A 26029-nucleotide genomic window follows, 5' to 3' on the forward strand; every position below is an offset into this window, starting at 1 on the left:
CGTCGAATTTGAGTTTTAACCAGTTTAAGTCGGTTATTGCTACAGGTCAGTTGGTGTTTTGCCTGTTAATTGGTGATTTTGTTACTGTTATACATAATTTGATATTTTTTTTTTTGCGCCTGTTTGATAATTCAATTGCGTTGACGCGCGTTTATTAATTTATTATCAGGCATTGATAGAGCCACAAGTGTCATAGAGTGAATTTTTAGAACTTTTTTTTTTATGTGTGTATGCATATCGCACTATGTTAATTGAACCGTTGAGAGTGCCTTGTCAATTTTATGAAATTGTAAGTTGCGTTTGCAAAATATTTTATTTGTGAAAAAAAAATTAAAAGATATGTTATCTATTTGTAGTTTTTTTCGGGCAAATATTAATTTGTATTTTTCCACGCAGATAATCTTTGCTATTGCGTGAGTCTTTAAGTTAAGACATAAATTCGTTTGAACCATTTACATTCTCGAAAATGTTTGCTTCCTATCAATATTTCCACTTCACCGGATTAATGATCTCGAATTTTTATTAATATCAGATAGACGAGGTAATCGTCATTTCAGATTCGGATATGGACGAAATGCGTTTTCAACAAGAAGTTATGGCTCTGTAGCACTAGAAATTCGAGCTTTTTTAGGCGATCTGAGCACAACTGCAATGTTTATAATGCAGCAGTCGCTAAGGTTCGAAAACTCAACGAACATCCGCCCGATAAGTTTTAAATTTTTAAATTTATATGCATATAAATTCAGAGAATGTGTCTAAAATATTTTTTTTTTGTAACTGCTTCTTGTGTAACCCAGCAGAAATTGCTTCTTATGTGTACAAATGCATATTTATGGACTAATTCAGTGCCATAACAGGACCATTTTGGGAATAGTTCATTACTGGTTTAGGATATTTTCGGGACCTGTTCTGGACGCTTTCAGGAGCTTATCAGGACTTGTTCACGACTATTTGAGATCCATTTTGGGACTAGTTCTGTACCATTTCGGGCCTAGTTCCAGCTCATTTCGGAACTTGTTCACGACTATTTGATATCCATTTCGAACCTAGCTATATACCATTTCGAGACTAGTTGAGGAAAATTTCACGAACATTTCGGGACTAATTCACCATTTAGGGGGTAGTTTAGGACTATTTTATGACCATCTAGGGACTGTTTAGTTCGGAATCATTTCGAGTCAAGTTTGAGTTAATTTTGGCAATAGTAAGGAACAATTTCGGAACCGTATTAGGACTGGCTGGAGATCATTTCGGGACAATGCCATGACTTTTTCAGAACCATTTAAGGACAATATTGGGCTCAATTCGGGATCATCTCGGGGTAGTTGAAAAAAGTTGCCACAGACGATGTTTCTACCACTTCGGCGAAACAGATTATAACACAAATCATTGACCACGTTCTCATCTTGATTAATTTATCTTTCTTCAGAAGGTGTAATACCAGTATAAATTTGTGCAAGGATATACGTATGCAAATATAAATGTATATTTTCGATCAACTTTGCGATAGCCGATTTCCCGTGTGCGCGCGGCGACTGTTGATTTTGGAGTGCCTTCTTTTTCCACTAGAGACGGCATTAGGGTGCTCTTTCATTACAATCAGACGATTGTACAGCACGTTTGTCACTTGTTAAAAGAATAACCAACAAAAATCTGACAAAAAAACAACCAAATTCAAAGGAAAGCAACCAAATTTGTTATCCACTTATCTATTACAAAAAGCAAAAAACGAAACCGACTTCAATTATCATATACAAATTTAAGTTTATCGTTAATTTCTTCATGATCCAATGATCGGATTTAAACCAAATGGGACCACCTGTGAGGTAACGACTTTTCTTTAAAAAAAAAGAATTATAGAAATCGGTTAACGTGGTCCAAAGTTATGCGGTAACATACATAAAAAAAAATATTCCGACGAACTGATAACCAACCTTCTCCTTTTTGTGAAGTCGGTTAAAAAGCAAAAATTCAACAATTTTATTGAGCTTGAAGCTATTTTTTTGTGAAATTTTTGTGGAAAAATAACATTAATTTATATTTTGGTAGAAGTTATATTTATTTACTTATTACTTATTCACTTTTTATATGTGCACATAAAACACGTTACATTAAAAATAAGAATTTGAAATATTTATTTATTCATTTTTGGCATTCAGTATGCAATAATACTTTTTGTAAAGAAAAAATTTGCTAATTTCTAACTAAAAAGAAACACATCCAAATCAGAGGAAAAACTACCAAACAACCAAATTAGAATAAATAAAAGAACAAGTAATTTTTAGCAAAAAAAAACCGACTTCGACTCTCATATAAAAAAATATATATATATATATATATCTCATGATCGGATCTTAACCAGATTAGTATGGGACCACCTCTGAGACACTACCTTTCCGATGCAAAAAGAATTATCGAAATCGGTCGACGTGGTCCAAAGTTATGCGGTCACATACATAAAAAAAAAAATAAAAAAATAATAAAAATATTCCGACGAACTGGTAACCTCCTCTTTTTTTGGAAGTCGGGTAAAAACAACCAACAGTGGCAACCGTGCCTAAAAGCAGTTTCGTATTCTGCACAAATTTTCACGTCAGCAATCGATTTCAGAGGATAAATTTATCAATCTTTAAAAAAAAAAATATAAAAAATACCTGCCATGTACACTTTGCTCGGAAATGACCCATATGCATTTATATACCGTGTTTCCACGCACCATTCGCTGCTAGCTTATACCGTTTTGTAGCAACGATTGATAAATGTATTCTTCTTCTGTGGATTGTAAAAATTTAGGTAGCACAAAAGAAATTTTTGATTCGTATGAATGCAGTATTTTGGAAAAAGAAAAGAGCATTATCGATTTAAAAGAGGTGTAAAGGCCTCTGCAGGAAATAGGTTTGTAATATTAAGCATTGCGGACGTCCGTAGGGCAAGTTCTAATTGCCACAGTAGTGCCGATGCATGCGGCCCTCTGAACTCTTCCTATACTAACGGTTCTATTCTGTATCAGCCACAAATTCTTGTCACAGTTTTTTTTACGGAAAAATATATGAAAAAGTTTAAATTGTTGGTTACAGAATCTTTGTCACCGATACAGTATTTGGCTAAAAATTAGAAGTGTTTGCTTTTAAGTGTTCATTTTTGATTTGGAAAGTTAAAAAATACAGTATGATGCAGTAAAATTTTTAAACCATGTAAAACCCTCTGCAATACAATACCAATTTATTTATTTTCTTTATTTTCTTACAGTTTTAAAACCTACTTGAAAGCTTGAATTCGGGAGATATAATACAAAAACATCTTGATGCACGCAGAGAGGGGTATAACAAACCGATCTGGTTAAAAAATATATGTATAAAACCTAATTCTACGCATTATTCGATACTTATTGGAATACATACCCACATCGTGTTACGTTACGGCAAGTGAAATTTTATTTATTTTTATCTCACACAGTGTCTTGTCCTCTGCCAACACATCCCTATCGCTGTTATGTTAATCAATACGATTTTACATGAAAATGCTACGCGTTTTGGTGATGCTGATGTACCAAAGAAATTATTAATAACAAATGATAAAATTGTAGCTATAACAAAAAAAAATTCCAAAAAATTAGAAGTGAAAACGCTTACCAATCAGCTGCATGATTGCTTGAATAGCGAACAGCAACGAATGGCAAATAAAATGAAAGAGACTATTTATGCAAGTGTACCATCTGTTGGATCTTACGTGGATATGTTGCAACATCAAAGAGATTCGAGGCAACAACATGCCTGCTGGTCTCACCCAAAACAAGCACAAATAGGATGCGTGAAGTGTCAAAGAGCTGCCGCTGCCGCCGCGACCGCTACGACAATGGCAACAACGACGACGATGACAACCAGAGTTGCGGTAGGCGGCATCGACGATGATAATGTGGATGTGGATGTGGATGTGGATGAGGATAATGAAAATGATTCTGATTCTGATTCTGTTTGTGATCCGGACTCCGTTGAGTTAGATAATTGTACAGACAGTGATGGTGATGATGTCAGCTCTGGCATTAACAGTAAGGCAGTTACAGAAAATGTTTCTATCGATAACGAAGTGACAACGGTTTTGAATGGTGCTACTTTTAGTAAAATTATGAAAAATATTGCAAATAATAATAATAATAATAATAAAAATAATAATGCTAGTGATTCCTCTAATAATTGCAAAGAAAAACTTGCAAACGCTTATAATGATAGCGTAAATCACAGTGCTGCTGTTAGTAAAGATTATGCGAAAAATGTTAGTTATAATGACAACTATAGTAGTAGTAGTAATAATAATAATAATGTAGTAATTAGTGACTGTTGTCCAAAAATCGCAACCATAAGTTTAAGCCAAAGTAGTAATATAACTGACCGTAGCGTAAAAACAGAAACCAAAGTAGAAGCAAAACAAAAAGCAAACTCTTCAATTGCAACAAGCATACAAACTGCTGATGATGCTTTAAAAAATAGTGAATCGCTAACAAGTGATGTACTTGCTTTCGCGCGTGCGCAACTCCTTAGCTTTTGGCTAGCATTCGTTGCATTTTGTGATGCAGTTACTATTAAACATGACGATCCACGTTTCGTAGAGGCTCGTAGGCGACAGGAACAGGAAAACAAAAGAAAAGAACATGAAAAGAAAAGCGACACCGGGTCACATGCGCCGCAAGACAATGAAAATGATGCTTCCAAAACAAAACCGTCTCGGCATTTTAAGCTGCTGACAAATCGTAAATTAATATTTCTCTTCATCGTCTGTGTATTCTTCTCCTGTTTGCATCGCATTGAAGGCCGTCCGAATAGTTTGGTGCAAGAAAATTCGATTGCAGTTGGACTTACCGCGACTATGCCTACACCAGCCGCAGTTATTGCGGCTACGACTGCAACAGACGCGTCACAGAGCGACAGTGGTGTGACGCCTGCGCAATTGACGGTGAGTACCTACAGATTGATATTTGCATAATATTTTTTGTTATTAATTTAAACGAGCTTGCGTAGGATTACTTCTGTATTAGCCTCATTTGGGTACCGGGCCACCGCGACATTGTTGAAAATTGCATGGCTCACGAATTGGCTAGAAAAGGTACCATTGAAACGTTATAACAATCTCTTGGTTAAATGCGCCTCATGTCAGCCAAGCGAGCGCTGGTCGGAAATCAGTTCATGTACGATAGCAAGGCTATTCCGGCCGAGGATGCCACAGGAGGCGGTCGAGCGCACCCCTCACACTCACAAAGCTAAAACTCTCACTCTTGGTGAGTGTTTTAACGAATCGCTGTTCAATCGATATTCATGCATCGTAGTTGCCTGAAGACAACAGGGGTGCAATCAGTTCAGCACCACCTTCTTAAGTGTCCAGCGTTCGCGTGGCTAACGTCAAAATACTTTGGCTTGCACATCCTTAATAGCCCTGAGGAGGTCTGTGGCATTGAGATTAACCGAGTTCGTAATTACATAATCGGAGGGAGACGTTTTATTGATTAAGTAGTGGGTCGCATTCAGAATGTTGTATCACAAAGGACAACCTCTTAATTAGGAATTTAAAATCAATTTAATTTTGAAAGTTTTTGAGCATGTTTTTTGCGTGTGAGCATGTTTTTTGCTCTTTCTTTTGATAAAATTTTGCATAGGGATAGTTTGCATAGAGATAGATTGCCACCTAGTTAAAAATTAAATTTTTATTTCAAATTATTAGTTGAGCACAATAAGCGTGCAAGACAAAAGATATTTAAAAAAGCTTCATTATAAAAGCATTTTTAATAGGAAAGCTTTTTGGTTCACGGGGTCAAAGCTCAGTTAGTCTAGACTGAACTTAACTTACCTTAGAAAATAGTGAAAGATTACTCAACACGTCAAATTAAGCCAGAATCGAACATATTTTGTTTTTGTATTTTCTTTTGCAGCTGATTGACAATTCGTCGTTTGTAATGCCACATCAAAAAAATGCATGCATCAACAAATTGTAGCGTTCACTTATTTTTAAGATATACAAAAACGAAAATCTGGCAAGGCTGAAACCTACTTAAGTTAAGTTTTAACTTACCGCCAACACAGTTTCTTATATAAAAGGTTGGCCAAAATATTGAGTAAATTTATGTTACGAAAATTAAGTCTAGACTAACTGAGCTTTTAATGGTTCTGAACTTAACTTAAATTTCCTAAAAGAAGTGGAAATGACAGGTATTCTGACACAACATCCCCATTTTCTGATTTTGGATCATAACTTAAAATTTTGGCGGTGTATTTGAAATTCTGCTGGTGCTAAAATAATTTTTTAGACCCGCGCTACCACCCTACTATATGACATAAATAGTACATGTAACCATTTTTTTTTATAGCAACGTGTAATTGCCAATGATTTATTGATCCAAAGCCCAAATTTATTTAAGCTTTAATTAACTTGCCGAAGAATTTCATCTTCCTTGGCTCTTTTGTACACTTCATTTTCAATATTAATTAGTAAGCTTATTGATTATTGAATTTATGATCGTGTTTGTATATATACATAAGTACAAACAGACACATAAATATGTATGCAAGTATGTGGGAGCAGCTGTCGCGAATTCAGTTTGCTTTCATAATGGCACCATATATTTTATATAATCACATTTAAATGGAATTTCCTTTCGATGTTGTTAAGTATGTACATATGTATGTATATGTGTAAGTACTCGTATAAGCAACCTTGAACTTGAAAAGTGTATACATATTACGAACGCAGCAGACTGACAGCTAACATAGATATTTACCAGATTTTGTATTCTATATCTAATATTTACCCACCGCCGGGCGTCTGCTATTCATATACACTTGACTGACTTTATTACAAGCTATATTGTAAGCAAATAAGTATCTAGATATACATATATAAGTACTATTCGTATATAAACAGACGGATAGTCCAAAACTATAAAGCAAATGCAATGAAGCATCGAACGTGCAGATATGTAATCGAACAAGTATGTACATTAGACTGCATCACCAAAAAAAGTTGCGGTTTTTCCGCCAGGATTACAAAATTTATTATATTTTAAGACGTCCACCAAAATATTTCGGAAAAATATTAAGATTTAAGTGAGCTGGACCGATTTGAAAATACCTCCAAAAATGTAGTTTTTTATGAATAAAAATAGTTTCTTAAAGAACTTTTTGAAAAAAGCCCCCTCAGATGACAAAACAGATTAAGCTTAAAAAATCTGCATAAAAATATTTAAAAATCTTTTAAACGGAATCGTAAGAATGAGATTTTTGATGCTGTTTTTTTACTTTTTTCAAAGATTGATTTACGATAAACTTGAATAACTGGGCCAAAACTATTCTGATTTAGACTTATGGGATCTCAGTTGAAAGGTATTTACACACTGTTTTTATTTCTGTCCAAAAAAAGTCATTCGTGTCCCAATCTTTTTTTTCAAATACCAACACATCTTAATTCAACTTTGAATGAAGTTCCTTTATCCTATCTTTCTCTTTCATCTTTTGAATGAGTTTATTAGCAAAGAAATAAAAAGGTTTATGTTATACCAATCTTAAAAAAAAGTTAAAAAACAGCATCAAAAATCTCATCATTACGATTCCGTTCAAAATTTTTTTTAATTTTTTTTAAATATTTTTCTGCAAATTTTTTAAGCTTAAGCCATTTTGTCATTTGAGGGGATTTTTTCAAAAAAATCTTTAAGAAACTATTTTTATTCATAAAAAACTCCATTTTTGGAGGTATTTTCAAATCGGTCCAGCTCACTTAAATCTTAATATTTTTCCGAAATATTTTGGTGGACGTCTTAAAATATAATTATAATAATAATTATAATTCCAATGGAAAAATAGTAGCGATTTTTTTTTGTATGGGGAGTGATGCAGTCTAATGTACTGAAATTAGTCAAGAACGCAGTCAAGAACGCAGAACGTACACTTAAACGCAGTCTGTATACGCAGAATTTTGTCGATTACTGGAGCCCTCAGTGTTGCTTACTACAGTGTTGCCATTCATCAATGCCTTTTCATAAACTCACCGTTTTCAACTACAATTTTTCGTGCTATAATAGATCGTAGCTAAATATAAACTACTTAGTTTTCAACAAAAAAAAACCTTATTCAATAGTAAATTTCAAATATTTTAAACATATTTTGAATAGGAACTTATAACTATTTTACCATCTGCAAGACTGACGAAGTGGCAACCATCTATAAAAGGAAGAAATCAGCTGACACGGAAAAACGTAAATTCCGCAGATTTCTGCGCTACGGGCTACAACTACAAAAAAATTCTGCGTTGTTGAGTTTTCATTTACATGGCGCTCTGGTAAGACAGATCGTGTCAGCTGACTCGGGTTTACGTACCGGTACGTTTACGTTCTTGACTAATTTCAGCTTTAGCTCATTTAGATTTTATTGCAATTTATAGTCATATCCGTACACTAGTTTATTTTTTTCCACTATGATTTAATCTCGATGCTACTCTGGTAACTATGACTACTTATATGTATAAATATACATTTTCTTCTATGTACGTATGTACATATGGTTGTATGTCCAAATATGCTGCATATAAATGTCTACTTTATGACAAAGTGTTAGGCATTTGCCGCAATTTCGAACAACTACGACTATCTAAATGAGCGAAGCTATAAACTTTAGCGCATGAATGTAAGTAACATGCGGCTTTCAAGATGGGGTAAAAAAAAGTGTAAAATGTTAAGCTCTCACCCGTAGGATTTTTCTCAATGGAAAAAAAGAATATCCATACTTTTTTTTAACTACCTTAAACCTTTTTTTTTTTGTAGAAATGGTTTTGAATACTTGCAAATCAATATCTTTCGATCCGAAAACTCTGTTTCCCTATCGGAGATTTCCAATAATAATACCCAATTGTTTATTTTACCATTTTTAATACTAGCGATTTTTTATGGGTCCCCCATTACATTTGTTTGGGTTTTTTGGGGACTTTGAGGCAGTTCGTTATATTCTTTTTTCTCTTTTAGAAAAATCCTAGGGCACGGATGTTTAACATTTTAAACCGTCCCCCTCCACACACTCCCGCCGCATGTATTTTGGCAAATGCAAATATAAAATGAAAATATCTTGGGAAAATGACTTGATCAAGAAGAACGGTATACAGCTCCGTAATTTATGACTCAAAATTAAGTTTACGTGTTTCGGTGTTTTTCGTAATTTTAGCGTCCCTACAGTGTTATCGGTTTGATTGGTTTTTGATAAAAATCTAAAGATGAAGTTTTTTTTATCTGAGGAATCCGCTGACCTATCGAACGAACTAGATTTACATATTTACATTTTTGGTCAATGAAAACTAGACATATGTAAATTTCGAGTTATTTAAAAGAAGGTCATAAATTTTTAGTAAGACAAAAACTGCACATACATTTTAGGTTATTTAAAAACTGGACATAAATTTTCTGTTGTTTGAAAGATGGACATAAATTAGGGGTAATTTGAAAGTACATAAATTTTTGTTAGTTTAAAAACAGGAAACACATTTTTGGTAATTTATAAACTGGACATACATTTGCAGTTATTTCAAGAATGGACATAAATTTTGAGTAATTTAAAAGATAGACATACATTTTGGATAATTAAAAAACTGTGGATAAATGGTTGGTCATTTTAAAACTGGCCATTTATATACATATGTTAATTTATAAACTGGACATATATTTTCGGTTGGTTTGATTGAAGACATACATTTTGCGTTATTTAAAAGATGCACATAAATTTTTTGTAAGTAATAAACTGGGCATACGTTTTTAGTAAGTGATAAACTGAACACAAATTTTCAGTTATGTTAAAGACGGATATATATTTTTCGATATTTAAAAAATTTCCAGTTGTTTTAATGATGGACACAAAATTCGAGTAACAACTGGAAATATATACCTTTTATTTAAAAAAGGGAAATAAATTTTCAGTCATTTCAAATATGGACATAAATTTTGAGTAAATTAAAACTATGTATTTAGAGATGCATTCGCCCCTCGGCTTCAACTGTCAACTCTGATTCCAACAAGTCGGGCTTTTTTATTTTACCCAATGTCGTCGCGTATTCGAAATTGTGTGGTTCTCACGTGTTTGCTCAGAGAACGCCCTTCACAGGAACCACATAAACGAATATTTGCAGCGGTTGCAGGGGAAATATAATTTTGAGAGCCTCCTGACGTGCGCTTAACTTTTTTTCACTTTTCACTTTCCCAAATATGTTTTTATACCCGAGCGCACTTGTGCACAAGGGTACATATATTAACTTTGTTCACATAAGGGTTGTTTGCAACAGCCAAAACGAATCGAGCTAGATATAGACAAATGTACACATAAATGCTCAGAATGAATAGAGAAGTCGATTAAGCCATGTCTGTCTGTCCGTCCGTCTGTCCGTCCGTCCGTGTACACGATAACTCGAGCAAAAATTGAGATATCTCAACGAAATTTGGTATGTAGGTTTCCATTTATCCAAGGTAGGTTAGTATTGGAAATGGACGAAATCGGACTGTAACCACGCCCACTTCCCATATAACGGTAATTTTCAGAAATACGAAAACTGCGATATTTTAGTAACTACTGAAGATTATTCACTCAAAATTGATATTTACAATAAATTTTAGACGATAAATAAGAATATTATAAATTTTTGGAAAATGGGCGTAGCCACGCCCACTTATGGTTACATGTGTATATCTTGGTAACCGCTCCACCAAATTCTTCTAAACTTGGCACAGTTGTTGGCCTTGGCACAGCATACCAAATGGCCAAAGATTTTTAAAATCGGACAATACCCACGCCCACATCCCATATAACGGTAATTTAGAAAAATACAAAATCTTCGATAAATCAGTAAATATTAAAGCTAGTTTATTCAAAATTGATGCTTGCAGCAATTCTTTACCAAGAAATACGTTAATGATAAAATTTTGGAAAATGGGCGTGGCACCGCCCACTTATGATCACATATATGTATCTCGGTAACCGTTCTACCAATTTGTACCAAACTCGGTATGGTTATTGTGCTTGCCACATAAAAGCAAAACATTGAAAATTATTGAAATCGCACTCAAATTGAGGCCGCTTTTCATATAACGGTAAATTTCAGAACTGCTTGAAACTTCAATATTTCGAAATTTAAGGACTCTAATTTAGTCAAAATTGATACACCCCGGCTTACCATGTAGCGGTAGCCTTCGGAAAGGTGAAAAACATATATTTAATACTTGTGCCGGGTATTTAATGTTCGGCTCCGCCCGAACTTAGACTTTCTTACTTGTTTGTTATTCCCTTTGTCCAGAAGTTTCCATTAGACTAAGATCTTCCTGACGGCTGTGATACACATGCCATAATTGATATACGGCAAGAGTTCCTGTTGTTTTCCAAAAGTTATTTTGCAGGTCTGGTAAGTCCAGTGACCCTTCTTAACTCCCTCTCTTCCACAATACCTTTCCAATTCAGAAGATTGGTTCTTATGAAAAAAAAATGTCAACCATTTTATCGCTGGAAGAAATTTGCTTGCGAGAAGTATTACCCAGTCGTTGACAACCTTTATTTCTTGTGCTTAAATCGGTGAAGGGCACTGGCCTAGCTGCGGGCAAAGCTCTTTCAAACTTTGTATACATTTAGTATAGAAAGCTTGAAAGAGCTTTGGCCGCGGGCAAGCTTATGCCCACCACCGTCTTAAATCGATCTAGATCTAGAATACCAAAGGTGGGTATTTTTCTCATGGTTCCTCTACCTCTAGCTTTGTTGATTAGTCTGCTCTCAAGCAAGGAAATAGTTGTTAAGTTTTTTAACTACCAAAAATATTACATAAGGCTAGATATATATGTATATGGTGTGGGCTGTTTAGATTTAGCTATTTTTAAAACGTGTTGAAACCCACCAAACATTTTTATTCCTAAATATTCGAATCTCAAATGTGCGAAATCCACTTGGAAACTTTGTATTTATATATTTTTTTCATATATCGTAAGACACGATCTAATGTGCATACACTGAATAATAATTCTTATGTGTATACGCCATAGGAACGTGTGCATAGTTACATATGACATACATACTTCTTATATATATATTGCTAATATTCATTTGTTTGTTTTTTCTTTTCGTTCTTTTTATTGCATCCTTGCTTTGACAATTGCCGTCAAAGCTGCGTCATAACATATTTACGAGTCTGCTACAATAGTGTCTGTATATTTTTTTATTAGTACATACACCTCTCAAAGGGTTGAAACAACTTTTTCTTCTTTATTGACGCTATAATCGCTTAAGCCATTTTCGCCAAGATCAGCATAAAGCGGTGGAAGCTGCTGAAACCCAAAGTTCACTCACCGGCAGTGGACATGTATGCACAAAAGTAAAGCCGGAATTTTAATGCTCTCACCCCCTAGGATTGTTCTATGTCGAAAAAATTTACCCCTATTTTTTATTTTAAATCGAAATATATTTAGAAGTCGCTCAAAGCACTCAAAGTTTTCCATGTATTTTATTTATATAGGAAAAAAACTGCTTTTCGTAGAAATGGTGTGGAATTCTTGAAAATCAATATTTTTCGATCGGAAACCCCTGTTTCTCTTCGGGAGATTTCCAATAATAATAATACCCGATTGTTTATTTAACCATTTCTTAATACTAACGATTTTTTATTGGTGCCCCATTGCATTTTTTGGATTTTTGGGGTGTTTTTGACGGACCTATAAATTATAGTTTCTATGGAAAAATGGTTAAATAAAAAATTGGGTATTGTTATAGGGAATCTCCTGCATTTTAATGAAAAGTTGTTTTTCCCCATATAAAATACATGAAAAACTTTGAGCGCTTTGAGCGACCTCTAAATGTTTTTTGATTTCAAAATAAAAAATAGGTGTATATTTTTTTCGGTATGGAACAATCCTAGGGGGTGAGAGCATTATAATTCCGAATTTACTTTTTCTCATGCATTTTGGGACCACCCTAATGTGTACACATACATATGTATAAAATACTATAGCGGCTACTAGAGGTGAAACGCCATATCTACTTTTTCATGATTATGCAGATTTGCGAAGCCTTACTTATTATAAATGCGAAAGTGAGTTTCATTGCTTGTTACGTTTTCACACTTTAACTACTCAACCGATCATAATGAAATTTTGCACACTGGTGTTTTTTAGCCCAACTTATTTCATTTAGACAAGGGGTGTGGCACCTCCCATTCATATGGGTATGGAGATATTTAAAATCAATTCCATGCTCATGGAAGAGGGTTGCCACCTGTTTAAAAAGTCAAATGCAACTAGAATTAAGGGAATTATTACTTATTTAAAAAGACTGTAGTTGGAAAATATTTTGAATATGGTTGCCACCTGTTTCATAAGTTAAATTTGAATTAATTATTCACATATGTATATGAAAAATTAAAATATGTATGGCAAACGAATGATTATTAAGAAACCTTTAGTTTGAGCATTTGGAAGGTTATTCAGGGAATTGACTAGGATTGCCACCTGTTTAAAAATTAAATTAAATTAATGTAAATGAATTATTACCATATGGGTATCAATTCAAACGGTTTTGAAAAGGCTCTATTTCAAACTATGTACATGATAGGGGGGTTGCCACCTGTTTGAAGCATCTTATGCTACCTGAATAAGGGAATTGGATAAGTGGAATATGTATCACAATATGGGTGCCAGGCGAGAGGTTTTAGTTTGAAAATATTTTAAGAGGGCTGCCACCTGTTTGAAAAGCCCACTTGAATGAAGTTATACACAAGCGGAAGTGTTAAACGTAAGAATATGTAGAAATATGTAGATTTTTTTAAGGTGTCTGAAGAGGGTTGTCACCTGTTTTAAAATTAAATTCAATTAAAATTATTTTATAAGTTGAATTAATTATTGCAATTTGGGTATCAATCGAAATGGTCGTAAAAAGGCTTCATTTATAAGGTACATGTAGCAGGGTCGCCAGCTGTTTGAAAAATCAGTTCACTGTATCACAATATGGGTGTCAGAAGAAAGGGGTTTAAGAAGGTTGCCACCTGTTAAAGCTAAATTTAAATTATTTATTAATGGATAGAAAAAGCTTCATTTGTGCAAAAATTTCTTCCTTTATTTAACGAATTAATTTCACATTGAATTTATTTCGAATAAAACTTGTAATGGGTTTCAATAAATTTAGTGGCTACAAAAGCGAGCCGATGACAAAAAGTACGTTGGCGAAAATATAAATAAAGATTGCACATTTTAACAAGTTTTGGCAATTTTTCTTTTGTTTAATTTAATTTTTATTTTTTCATGGAAGTATAGCTCGTTTTTAACAAGAACCATGGAAGTCCGAACTTCATGCTTTGTACAGTAATTAGGAAAGGTATGCAGCCGTTTTTGTAAATAGTAAATAAAATAAATTAACCTATATTTTACCACAAACAATTTTTGGTTTTAAGTATGCGACTTTATTGTGTGTTTATTTTGATTGAGGCAATAGCTACATTAGGGGTCTTTATCATGAATTCAAGGAAAAAACCTTCGGTTATGTAAAAGTGTTTTTATCGGTGCTTTCACACTAACTTAAAATGGACCAAACAATTGTAAAATCATTTTGGGCATTCTGAAAGGGGTTGTAACATAAACATATGTATGTATGTTACATGTTGCTATAAAGATAATATCGCTAGCTTAGAGTGCAAAGTTGCCAAGTTCATTTTTTCTTTTAATTTTGCAGGAGAGGAAAAAAACTTTGTACAGCCATTTTCTTCAAGTATTTCGCAAATCTTTGATACAACATTTTGCGTGTTCGAAGCAAAGCAAAACTCCATACCAATAAGAAGGATTCGACCTTATCCTTTTCAAAACGATGCATTTTTAATAGTTGAATTCGCGCTTCTAGTGCTAGTGGTACACGAAATAAAAATGCAACAACAATCACACGCTCATCCAGTTAGACTTACGCAAGATACAACGAATACATAGAAGCGCGAATTCCACGATTATCCCTTGCTTCCTATATCAAAATATGAGTTTTTATAAAAAGTGGACTTATCAACGTTTCACTCTTAGCTAGCGATATGTATGTATAGCGGTGCATTTCCAAGCTATTAAACATGTCGCAAAATGTTAAGTGGGCGTATCGATTGTTGATGGCATCATAAGCGACACAGACTAAAAACAATTGGCGCGGTTTTGCCTCTAAATTATTTAATTTGTTTATTATTTATACGTTTTGCTATGCCGTATACCGCAGCAAAAGGTTCTCTTCAAAATTTATAATTAACAACAATTTGATTGCATTTCAAATGCAATTTTCGTAATTTCCGCATGGAAAGGGAAAGCATTAAGGCAGAGTATGTGAATGAAATATGTATGTATGTACTGAAAATGCAATATTTAAATATTTACAAAATGTACCCTGTAGTGAAATTTACTAGTACTCACATAAATTGTACAAAGCTTAATGTAAGCACCTCCTCTTGCTTTGTTAAAAGTTGGGGGAAGGTTTGCAATGTCGGCGTGATTTTGTTTTCAACCGTGCAATTCTAGCAACTGCCTTTCATCTAACCATTGTCTTTCGAAAGACAAACGTTTTTCGTAAGACAATAGTCAACTCTCGCAACTATCCTGAAAGCCTTTTCTGTATTTCGAAAGACTAATTGGAAGATCTGCTAATGAGGAGAGGTCTTAGCGTTTAAGGGTTTTTCGTTCAGCAAAACTTTTTCTAAAAATTAAATTGAATTAAAAAAAAGAAAATTAAATTTATAAAAATAAATAATTTTTTAAAAATAAAGAAAAAATATGTAATAGAAACACGTCTAAAAATTAAATGAAATTAAAAAATATGCTTCTTTTTAAAACAATAAAATCTACAACGCAAAAAAAATATTAATTAAAAAATTATATTCAACAATTTTTATTGAGCTCGAGGCCGTTTTTTAATGAAAGCTTATTGTGGAAAAGCAACAATAATTTGAAAAAATGATAGAAGTGATAGCTATTTCGGAAATCACCACATTTCCTCATCAGACTTCTTTCAGTAGGATTCGAACCGACGATCCCACTGACTCAGCCAGTTGCCTACGCACTGTGCTAAGTTCGCCTTGTTAATTCTTGTTGCTTATTTCTACTATTTCACTTGCTAAGCCAACTACAATCAAGCGCAGCTATTCCGCTGTAATTCAATTGATCGTGTGGTTGTTGGTTGGTTTGGTTGGTTCGTATCGAGTAAATAGTATTTGCATTGTGGCTGAGTCAGTGGGATCGTCGGTTCGAATCCTACTGAAAGAAGTCTGATGAGGAAATGTGATGAGTTTCATTAAAAAACGGCCTCGAGCTCAATAAAAATTGTTGAATATAATTGTTATAAGGCCATAAAATAACCAAAACAAATTAATTAAAAAAGGAAAAATAACTTACAAAAAAAAAATAAATTACTTCATAAAAATTAAATGAAAAAAACTTCCTTTTAAAACAATGAAATCTAAAAATTAAAAAGAGTAAAATAACTTAACAAAATAAAAAAATATAAGCTCATGAAGATTAAATGAAATTTAAAAAAATTTATTTTTTCTTTTTAAAACAATAAAATCTAGAAATTAAAAGAAAATAAAATAAAAAAAATAAAAGAAGAGGATTCGTCCTCGGATCTCTCGCATCGCACGTCATTCATTGCTTTGCTCACTCGGCCATTGCGACTGTTGCAGCGCGAGCAAAATGATATAAAAGCGCTGTATGTCAAAAGAGCTTTTCACCATGAAAGCTTTGTTTGTAAGACATTCGTGCGAAAATAAACAAAATCTTGCCTACTGTCTTTCAATTGTCTTACAAAAGACTTTCAACTATCTTAGTCAGAATTGCCCTCCAAACAGGGACCGAAAACAACAATTACTTTTTTTCGATGTTATAAAAAACCTGGCAAAATATTGTCGTAGCAGAAAGTAGCAGAAAGTTATCAATGTTTCTTTGATCCCAGGACCTCGTGGACAAGAAATCTGGATTATTTTTATTTTTCGAACTTTTTGGGAAAAAGTCCAATAATAACTGAAAAATCCGAACTTTATTTTTTTTTAGTCCAGACCGATATAAATGTCCTTTCCTAATAACAAACAAACCGCTGATCCAAATTAAACAAATTTGGTGTCAAATGAAAGAGGACTGAAATGACTTTCAAACAGATATATTTAAATAAAGACAATCACTTACAAACAGCAATTTCAGACCTCTTTCATTTGATACCAAATTTGTTAAATTTAACTTTTACATACTTTTATTCGGCCTTAAACAATATTTGGTTTAGTTTAAGTGTTATTACTCGACTAAAAAAATAAAAGTCCGGGTTGCCCGATAATTTTATTTCAAATAAAATGGAAGTCCGAAAATTACGTTTTTCTATCTACTCTTATTATACAAGTCCTGGTCCCTGCCTGTAAATGTTTTTCTGCCAACACTATCAGTATGGATGATATTGTGAACCCTCCTCGATTAACAGCCAGTTTCTGCTTCAACTTCATGTCAGTTGATGAACCAGTCAGCCTCCGCATCATCGTTTACCAATTGTTCAACTAGTGTTATGTTTATTGACTACCTCGGCTGTTCACTGCAATATGCAGCGTATGTACATATGTACTCGTACTGGTGTGACTGCAATAATTCAATCGATTACAATTGAACTTGAAGAAGAAAAAAAAACATTGCTTGTGTTGTGCCTTTGCCAATGCCATTGTTGTTGCGGATTACTAACAGCTTTGTAAATGAAAATGTTAAATAGATGCATATAAACACATACATATGTACATGTATTTAATTGAAGGTATACTCATGCATGTTCCAGTAATTTACCCAGCAGTTAGCCTCTGAGTTTTGTAACGCGGGGTTGATTATGCAATTTCGCAGACAATTGCCAGAAATTAGGAAAATTGCTTTTGATATTTACATATAAATATAAATTTATATAAGCATACATACATATGTATATATAAATGCAATTACATTGCTAAATTATTTATTGTAAATGTATTATTCAATTTTAGAAAACTATTTGAAGTGCATATGTATGTATATCGAATCTGTATAACGTCTGGCATGCTTTTATGGCACTGACGCATCAACCATCAACAATAACTACTTGAGCGTAATAATGGATAATAAGCGCGAATATTTTGTAATGGAATTTTATTTTAGTTTTCATGCTAAGTAATTCCGTGGACATTTGACAAAACAACTTAAGTCTGTCTTTCACGGACATACAAAATAGCATATGTCGACAAAACATATTTTACCGTCAAAGAGAAAAATATTGCAATTCGAAAGAAAAATGTTAAATTATTTTATCGCTATTCTCAAACTTCAAAAATGTTTCTGTTTTTACAGCAACTGCATGTTTTAATTTAAATAAAATTGATTGCACTGACGGTAAAAATAGCTTTGCCGACATATGCTATTTTCTTTCATGCTCACAGAATTATAAATGCCTATATAGTAAATGTTTTGCAACTCATATTGTTATAATAATTTTTTTTTTTTGAATTTCTTCGATACATTAATGTTTGTTTGTAAATGTGCATCCGCAAACGGCATGCTTGGGTAATCCCCATTCTGTAACCATGTGTATGCCGCGGGCCTGTCTGTGCACTTGGAGGAATTTCCTGCAGTAATGTGTTGCGATATCTCAGAAATAAGAAATATTATGGGCGTCCTACACAGGGTTGCCGGTTAAGGCTTTTTCTACCAAAATTGGTAGGTTTTTTTCTCGTTGGTAGGATGGTAGGACGCTTAAAATTTTTGGTAGGTTTCTTTGCACATAAAACAGAAAACATTTCTGATTCGTTGTAGAAGGCTTGCCAACATCAGTTTTACCCTCATCTGTTTCTTGGATGTGTGTGCCATTATTTGAAATGCCTTAACAAAAAACGCTTTGCCATTGCATATCCAAAGGGATATCAAGTGATTGAATTGATGGATGTAAATGCAGGTTTATAAATCAGATATTTTTTCTTTGAGATGCAGTTGCGAATCGATAATAGTTTCTACAATGACAAGGTTGTTATAATATTTTAAATGACACTCGGAAGAGCGATTCAAATGCATATTACATAAAAAATATATGTGTTTACAGAATATGTTATTTTTGATCATACACGAAATTAAAAAGAAAACAACTTATTGTTAGTCATATTTCCAGTAAATCGGAGAATGTCAAAGTTTTTAACCGCAACTTGAAGAAATTCATTGCAAACCCGCAGCGCGCAGGTTTTTCGCCAAGCCCTGAGGCTCCTAGATCCGGACATTTCGCAAGCCTAAACTTTACAATACATATTCTTATTTCTCGCCAAAAAATGATTGTAAATATCAATTTTGAGTGAATAAGCTTCAGTAGTTACTAAAATATCGCAGTTTTCGTATCTCCTCTTCTGAAAACAACCGTGGGAGATAGGCGTGGTTATCGTCCGATTTTGCCCATTTTCAATACCATCCGTCCTACGCTATTTTTGCTAGGCAATTTTGAAACTTATTTTTTTTTTTACCGAAGTTAGGGGTTGCTATTTTACATTTTTCGTCATATCTTCGGCATTTATAGACGGATCTTTAGATATGGTATATCGATGTTTTTGTCTCAAGGAGACAACTTTTTTGTTCGAAAGTTCATCGGCCTAAAGTACTCGCTCTAGTACTTGCCCACCAGATCTCAAATCTTATCGCCCTCACGTACCATCCTAAATTAAAGTTCACCAAACATCAATAAACTTTAGCTGAGTTACTTCACCGGGAAATGTAAAAAGCGACTTCTAGGTTCGACCAAAAAATGTCTTTCCCAAATTGCCTTGAAGAATTATTTTAGATTTAGGGGAGTACGGTGAACTTTGTTTTTGTTTGCTTGTAAGGCGGTGCGGTCTAATGTACATTAGGGTGGTGCAAAAAAATATACCCCTCTATTATTTTGAAATCAAAAAATATTTAGACCCGCTCAGAGTTTTCCAAAATCAATATTTTTCTATCGAAAAGCCCTGTATCTCTTCAAGAGACTTCCAGTTATAATACCCAATTGCCTGTTTTACCATTTTTTAATACTAATAAGTGTTTATGGGTCCGCCCATTGAATATTTTGGATTTTTTTGGGGGAACTATAAAAAAGTTACTACTAAAAAATGGTTGAATAACAATTAGTGTTATTATTGGAAGTCTCCTGTAGGGAAACATAGTTTTCCGCTCGAAAAATGTTGATTATCTAGAATTCTAAACAATTTCTACGAAAACTTGTTTTCTCCCATGTAAAATATATGGAAAACTTTAGGCGCTTTGAGCCACCTCTAAATATTTTTTGAAAAAAAACAGGAGTATATTTTTTCGGTATAGTTCAATCCTAGTAGTAGTAGTGGTAGCATTAAAATTCCCACTTCACTTTTTATAGACCACCCTAATGCACATACACATAAATTTATAAAAAGAATCAAGATGCATATTACAGTCCGAAAAAAAAACAGGAGCTAAATTTGTCTAGGTCATTTACAAAGTTGAAATGCGTTACTACTCAAATTACACAGTGCAACAACATTTTTGGGGGCGGAATGATCCCAACTCATGATTAAATACGCATATATTGAAACCTCCAAATTTTTTTGCATTCCCAGGTTGATTTTTTCTATGGTCATATTAAGTTTGCAATTTTTTGTCTGAGTGTTTTTAGAATAAATGAAAAAAAGGTTAGAATTCATATTGGAGCGAAATACGTACTTTGTTTACAATTATTAAAATTTCACGAGGAATAGTTTTGCAGAAAATTTTAACCCATTAGGTCTCTCCCGAAGGGGCTTTTGGAAGAGAGCTAAATTGTTCTAGAAAATTATTCGCAAAAAAAAATTCACTAGGGGTATTCCCACACAAAATCTTTATACAATGAACGTAGAAAGCCACAGAAAATAAAAATGTGATATTTAACCTTTTTCCACTTATTCTAAAAACACGAAAAAAAATTTCATACTTAAAATGGACATAAAAAAATTGACCTGATAATGCAAAAGATTTAGCGGTTTTACTATATGGGTCTAGAATAGAGATGGGCGCCGGATGTCGGGATCCGCCTAACGCACGGTACTGATTTCAAAATGGGCCAGGATGAGTGGTATCGGGAAGGTCCGTAAAATTTTGCGGGCGGAATGGGACCAAAATCAAATTCAAAAAATCTTCTTTAAAAATGTTGTATGGAATATGCGCTTTTTTATGTTTTATTGCGACGAAAACTAACAGCAAAACAAAATAAAATAATTGGAAAATGTTTTCCTTAAAAAATTTGTTCGAACTATCCACTTTTTTTATGTTTTATTGAGACGAACATCAAAGCAAAACAAAATAATCGAAAGATGCTCGATTTTTTAAATTTTTTTTCGTCGTTATTTAAAATTAATTTGAAAGACATGTGAGTTTTTCTTAGTGATAGATTTCGGGGCCCACAGGACCTGCGGTACAATTCTGAAAAAAAGTCGGGATGGTGAACTTATTTAGTCCCGTATCCATCTCTAGTCTAGAAGTCTTTCATTCTGACTTGGAATAATTCCGAACCCCCCCCACACAATGAGCCTAAATTTGTTGCCCAGTGTTATTTGTTATCTATCTATATGGATTTTATGACATTGTATGCATTTTTTTTTATTAAATTTTCAGCTACTATAATTATGCTACAACTAATAATAACATGTGACTGCACGAACATGAGTGACGTTTTGTTTTGTGATACTATGTTTGTTGTTTCTCGTTTTTTTTTTGCTTCGATATGGACAGTGCTAGCTTTTCAATGCAATATGTACACGCAATTACAGCAACAATTATTGTTTGCACCTATCAACATTTTATATTTAGCATTTATTTAAAAAAATAAAATAAAATGCATACACTTGTTATTAATGTCAAAGCATTATTTAGAATATATGTATATATTTTCTTTTTGCGGAGTTGTTTAAATCGGTTTGAGTTGGTTATGCTCAGTTTGGCAGCCTAACTTCCAGTGTTAACCAGATTTTAGCGCAAATGAGGCCAACAATCGCTTGCAGCAAAAATAAAGTTGGCCGATTGATATGGTGAGCATGCATATTTATGTACACATACATACACACTTACATATGTGTATTTGTTTGTATGTAGACAAGTGTAGTTTACACAAAAAAAAGTTGTTCTTCCTAAATTTTATTTTGTATTCAACTAAAAGTCTTAACATTCGACCGCTGCAAGATTTTATTTTATAATCGTTTAAGCGTAGAAGTGGTCTAGCAATCTTGCAAAGCGGCAACAACATTTTTATACGCGCACGAGATATAGAGATTGTTTAGCGTTGTCGGTAATTAATAAAAATTAGCTACTACTATGTGTGTTTTCTAAGTACAGAAATGTTAAAAATACTTTTGATTAACATTGTGGTTGAGCTTTGTCGAAGGGTTCAAAAAGTTTTGACAAATCATTTAGTATCGCTATTTCATTGGCAGAAAGTGGCGGAGTGCTATCGAAATATTTAAAAGTATGCTTGAAATTATGTCGTTGATAAGTAAAAACTGTTCCAACGGGTAGGAACCTCTTGTATAAGACTATGGGGAGTGTCTGTAATTTGTGTAACTTTTAGCTAAGAATAAGCGATAGGACTGCTTTTGAAATATGTCACTATCTGTTTACATTTAGATATGATGCACTAAAAATATAATCGTGTGACAAAGCATCCTGATCGATAAGATTTAGTGTATGAGCGTAATAACACGGCAAATGCCTTTTTTTGAGCAATGCACATGCCTTTGTCATCAACAATGCGTTGCATGTGACGACTGCTAAAGTTTTATCAAAAAATTTCCAATCGTTTAAAACAGATCACAAGGAATCAGCAATATTTTCGCTTATATGATCGATGTCTTTGAGCATCTTATTTGTGCATAACACGGCTGTTCTTAACTTAAAATCTTCCATAATAAAGTCGCAAGTTACTGTCATGTACAAGTAGTTGGCTCGAGAAGTCCAACCATCTGTAGTTATAGAACAAAACTTGGCGGTGTTGAGAATCGTTACCCGCTTTTGTTGCATTTCTGTGTACATATTTTTAAGTTGGATATTACGCAGTGTCGTCGTTCTGCTGGCCAAGTTATAACTTGGGTCTAAGCATTGCGAAAAATATCGAAAGCCGGCGTTCTCAGCTATACGAAACGGCTGAATGTCTGTTGCAATCATCCGAGTTTTTTTTTTTGCATAACGTGTGGAACTAAGTACGATTTCATAAAACTTATGGACTTATCTGCCACTTTCTGCATTGTCGGATGCGCCCTATTTGTGTGATTAAATAAATTCGTGGTATTTCCACAGGTTTTGTACACGTTGCCACATTTCTTGCATTCAGCCCTCCCTCCACTCGGCCGACGAAATACTTGCCATTGGATGATGTTCATCCTCTGACTCGCTGCTCGAAAGTAAAGGATTGCTCGCCGACAAACCTATAAAAATTAAATAGATACTATTGAAAGAACATACATAAGTACACACGCGGTTGATCTCAAGCGAAGCTTTACTTACCACAAAATTTTTCCATCTCTTCATTAAATAATTAATGATTAATTGCATAATTTATTTGTATAAATAATTTTAGTCTTACCCTTAGCGTCACTTTTAGAAGCAGCGAAGGACCTTTTTCGATTTATTCGATGTTGTGTCAAAAGTGGAAAAAACGATGTATCGATGTCACAACCCGTATGACGTTAAAGCGTCAACATTGAATTAAAATTTATAAACAGGTGGCAACCTTAGTCAGAAAGCCAAAAATTATTCCAAATGTTCCATCTAAACCTGTCCAGCCTTTTCTGAGTGAAGGGAGCTTCCGCATGTTGTCAGTATTTCATTCAATCAAATTTCAAATCACCCTACAATGCTAAAAAAAATGCTAGCTTCAAAAAATATAATATTATATACATCAATCTACCCAGGGCTTTAATTTGACATCTCATTTTTGAAACTCGAAGTAACTGCGCAGATCTGATGATCTCCACCAAAAAAACGCTATTGATAGATATTACTTTTCGAATAGATGGCAGCCCTAATCAAAATTATTTTCAAATTAAAGTTTTCTTAAAACTCTTACGTTTGGCCCTCATACTTTAGCATTTAATTTAACTTGTGTTTAAGTGAAATAAATGAGACTTTTCATACAGGTGGCAACCCGCATTAAAACTATTTCCAAGCTCAAATCTTTTTAAATCTCTTTTGTCTGGAATTGTCATACATATTGGGTTTAACTTATAAGTTAAGTTTAATTTGATTTTTTAACACGTGGCAACTCTCCTAAACACATTTCAGAAATAAATCCCTTTCAAAGCTGTTTCCCAGCTTTTAATAATTGCTTGCACTTTTTTCAAAAGGTGGCAACTCTCTTGCAACTCCACAAAAACTTCTATATGTTCAAACTAAAGATTTCTTAACACTCGGTTGTTTGACACCCATATTTTAATATTTCATATAATTTGTGTATAAGTTTACTGAATTTGACTCTTAAAAAGGCAACCCTCTGCAAACTATTTTCAACTACTACCTCCTTAAACCTGTTTCGTCTAGCCACCATTGGGTGAGACGTATTTCTATCACCATAATTTAAATTTAAATTTATTTTTTAAGCAGATAGCAATCCCCATATATTTAGTTTAGAAATAAATACTTTTCAAAACCATTTCGATTGATACCCATATAGGAATAGTTAATTTATTATTTTAAATAATTTGAATTCAATTTTTTAAAAGATGGCAGCGTCAATTTTGAAAATCGAACAAACGGTGTAGACCTCATGATCTGGAAAAAAATCACTTCACGTATTATATATGTATATTGATTTGGTAAAAGATGGCAACCCTTTTCGAAAAACTGAAACCTTATTGCAGATCCATAGGCCCAATCCCTTCAATTTGACATCTTGTCTTCGAAAATCGGAAGAACGCTGCGGATCTGATGGTATTGATGATTGAATAATTTGAATTTAAATGTTTAACAGGTGGCAACCCTTTTCGAAAAAGTAAAACCTTATTGCATATACACCTTCAATATAAATTTTAAAGTGATAGTACCAAAAACGACTGTCTTACGCCACTTTCTAAAAAGCCCTACATAGTTTTGATAATCTTTTTATAATGCTTTTCGATTCTCCTGTTTGTTGTTAGTACTTTTGTGAATTAAGGTAACTATATCGAGCCCTAACCGCCAAAAGGCCGTTAGCGACAACATATTCGATTTTCTGTTTTTGACAGAAATCGATTACTTACCACCATACACACCAGCTGTCAAAATTTCAAAGTCCTACGAAGTACCATTACAAAGTAATAGGCGCGTCGGTTAAGCCTTTTTCTCCGTGAACAATTTTTCATTAAAGAGGGGAATTGTTACATTTTTGTGTGAAAGTTTTGAAGTGCCGCTATTTTTCTTCCAAATATGGACTATTTACAAACAAAGGTAAATACATATATTTGTGGTAGATTATGATTTTTAATTTATGGTCTTAAAATACACATTTGGTTATTGCAGAGCTTAACTAAAGGCGCACTTGTCCCACACAGCGACACCGATTCTTCTGAAGAGTTAGTAGAAGAGGAAAATTCGTTTGTTTCTTAAAATATTTCACTCCGATTAAATAGGCAATAAAGGCTCATCCTCTGCCCTTTGATGCTTTGTCAGAAGTGATGATTGTCCTGAAAAGCAGAAGGTTGCTTAAAAGGGTTTGAGTGTAACATCAAACATATTTTGCACCATAGAAGAACAACATTTTTTTGGGACAGCGAAATCACCATTAGAAATAGTATTTTAATAAGAGTTGTTGAAGAGAATAACAAGAATAAAAGAATTGAGTTAAAGGCATCAAAATTGTTTTTGTTTGGGAAGGATATTAACACGTTAAATCTCATACAAAATAGATTTGATCCATCATACAGATGGGTGAAGGTCGTGCCCATGTCGGGTCATAGACTTTATGTACATACATACTTAGAAAAAAACGATTGTATTGGATTGGAATGATTTTTATAGCCAATTCATAGTTTCTTCATA

At 33.6% G+C, this 26029-nt stretch overlaps 1 protein-coding gene across 1 annotated transcript in view; it reads left to right on the forward strand.

Annotated features, from left to right (window-relative positions):
• Positions 1 to 26029, forward strand: part of LOC118741877 — a 133301-nt gene that overhangs the window by 22300 nt on the left and 84972 nt on the right. Inside the window, exons 2-3 of the mRNA XM_036473853.1 lie at positions 3250 to 4950; positions 5016 to 5100. Coding sequence (XP_036329746.1) covers positions 3493 to 4950; positions 5016 to 5100 — 1543 coding nt within the window. The 5' untranslated portion in view covers positions 3250 to 3492. The remainder of the gene's footprint in view (positions 1 to 3249; positions 4951 to 5015; positions 5101 to 26029) is intronic.

Source organism: Rhagoletis pomonella, unplaced genomic scaffold (assembly GCF_013731165.1).
Source record: "Rhagoletis pomonella isolate Grant_MI unplaced genomic scaffold, Rhpom_1.0 Rhpom_scaffold_00006, whole genome shotgun sequence".
In the NCBI taxonomy this organism is placed as follows: domain Eukaryota; kingdom Metazoa; phylum Arthropoda; class Insecta; order Diptera; family Tephritidae; genus Rhagoletis; species Rhagoletis pomonella.